Source organism: Orycteropus afer, unplaced genomic scaffold, assembly GCF_000298275.1.
Source record: "Orycteropus afer afer isolate SDZICR_OR568_19922 unplaced genomic scaffold, OryAfe1.0 scaffold00540, whole genome shotgun sequence".
Classification (NCBI taxonomy): domain Eukaryota; kingdom Metazoa; phylum Chordata; class Mammalia; order Tubulidentata; family Orycteropodidae; genus Orycteropus; species Orycteropus afer.
Window position 1 is genome coordinate 813,465 of NW_006922127.1, and position 1,895 is coordinate 815,359.

General features: G+C 50.2%; 1 protein-coding gene across 1 annotated transcript in view; it reads right to left on the reverse strand.

Annotated features, from left to right (window-relative positions):
• Window positions 1–373: 373 nt before the first annotated feature.
• Window positions 374–1,895, reverse strand: part of SLC46A3 (solute carrier family 46 member 3) — a 9,451-nt gene continuing 7,929 nt past the window's right edge. The window contains exon 3 of the mRNA XM_007955787.1: window positions 374–534. Coding sequence (XP_007953978.1) covers window positions 374–534 — 161 coding nt within the window. The remainder of the gene's footprint in view (window positions 535–1,895) is intronic.

Consider the following 1,895-nt stretch of genomic DNA (forward strand, 5'->3'; position numbering starts at 1 on the left):
GGGGTCGCTATGAGTCGGATCCGACTCGACGGCAGTGCGTTTTTGTTGGCCTAGAGGTAGGCACCCTGAGAAGAAGGGTCTGAGGACGCCGATCCCCCAGGCACTCAACGGAAGAGCCCGGAGCTGTTTGGGCTGGGAGTTGGGGGGACTCAGTCGCCAGAGTGCAGTCCCGTAGAGGAGGGGCCTTCTCAGCTCCCAGGGGGTGTATCCCCTCAGCCCTGAGGCCTCCCAGCCTCCCGGGCAGCGCGAGCCCTCTAGAGCCCTTTCCTGACATACCCACTGCCGTGGAGTCAGATCCGACTCACGGCGACCCCTCCTTGGGTTTCCGCGGCGCTACAGAAGTGGATCGCCCAAGCTGCCGAAGCATCGAGAATCAAACGTGGATCAGGCGCAGACCTGTGTTGGGACAGACTGTCCCTTCATCCCCCTCCTTAAGCCGGTGAAGCTCACCTTGTTCGGTGGGACGAACCGCTTTGGACAGCATGGACCGCAGCACCGAGAGCGGGACCACTGCAAAGATGAACAGGAGCCTGACTGCGAGAAGGGGCGGGAGAGAGGGGGCTCAGTTCATAAGAAAACTCAGGGTCGACTTCAAGTGAGACACCCTGAGCGTTCAATTCTCTACCAACATCCCAAGTCATTGCATCTCAAGACTGAGTTACTTACTTGTAGAATTCTATTTAACAAATTAAAATAGACTGTGGACAAGGCAGGCTGAAGTTCGTTTAACTCTAAAATTCTTATTCTAGTGCTAAGAACGAGCTCATCTTAGTTTTGCGTCCAGATCTACATAATCTGCCAATGGTTACTGAAGTGCCTATTTCTATTTATTATTGTAGTAATCTTTTTCCTAGCAACTTGTGACTGTTAATTAGCCTTCTGCCTGATTGGCTGATTTTTGCTTCTGCCGTTTTCCGACCTGGGATTCTGAGTGTTGGCATTCCTTTACTGTATGGATTCATTCATTAATAAACCACCTCTGTAGCATCCGGCTTGTTCCTCATTGTGGCCGAAGAGCTTCAGGAACACCAATCGCCTCTGGTGTGAAAGTATGACCCTTCATGGTCAGGAAGGGAGTCCTGCTGGCACAGATCTTAAACGCTTCGCTGCTGAGCAGAAGGTCGGCGGTTCAAACCTACCTGCCACTCTGCAGGACAAAGACCTGCTGACCTGCTCTCGTACATATTACAGCCTTGGAAACCTAAGGGGCAGTTCCACTCTGTCCTGTTGGGTCGTCCTAAGTCAGAATTGACCTGCTGGCAATTGTTGTCTTGAGCTCTGGTAGCTCACATAACATTTAAGTGCTTGGCTACCTACACACAGGTTGGCAGTTCAAACCCACTCAGCTGCTGCACAGGAGAAAGACCTGGTGATTTTTCTTCCTTCAAGATGACACCCTAGAAAACCCTATGGGACAGTTCTACTCTGTCACACAGCATTGCGATGAGTCAGGAATTGACTCAATGGTATCTAACAACAACGGGCAGTAACATTTTCAGTTATATGATAAAAAAAAATTATGTAAGACATTTGCCAACCACTTTAAAGTCTTCCAAATGTTTTCACATATATTAATTTACTTGGCTTTGGCACCCCTAAGGGAGACAGGGAGAACTAGCATTTATTGACTACTCTGATGGCACTGTGGTTAAGGCATTGGCCCGCTAACCAAAAGGTCAGTGGTTTGAACCCATCAGCCCCTCTTCAGGAGAAAGATGTGGCAATCCACTTCCGTAAAGCCTTACAGCCTTGGAAACCCTGTGAGGCAGTTCCACTCTGTCCTCTAGGGGTGCTGTGAGTCAGAATGGACTCCAGGGCAGTGGGTTTGGTTTGGGCTTTGCTTCTGTGAAGATTGACAGCCTTGGAGACCCTGTGGGGCAGTTCCACTCTGTCCT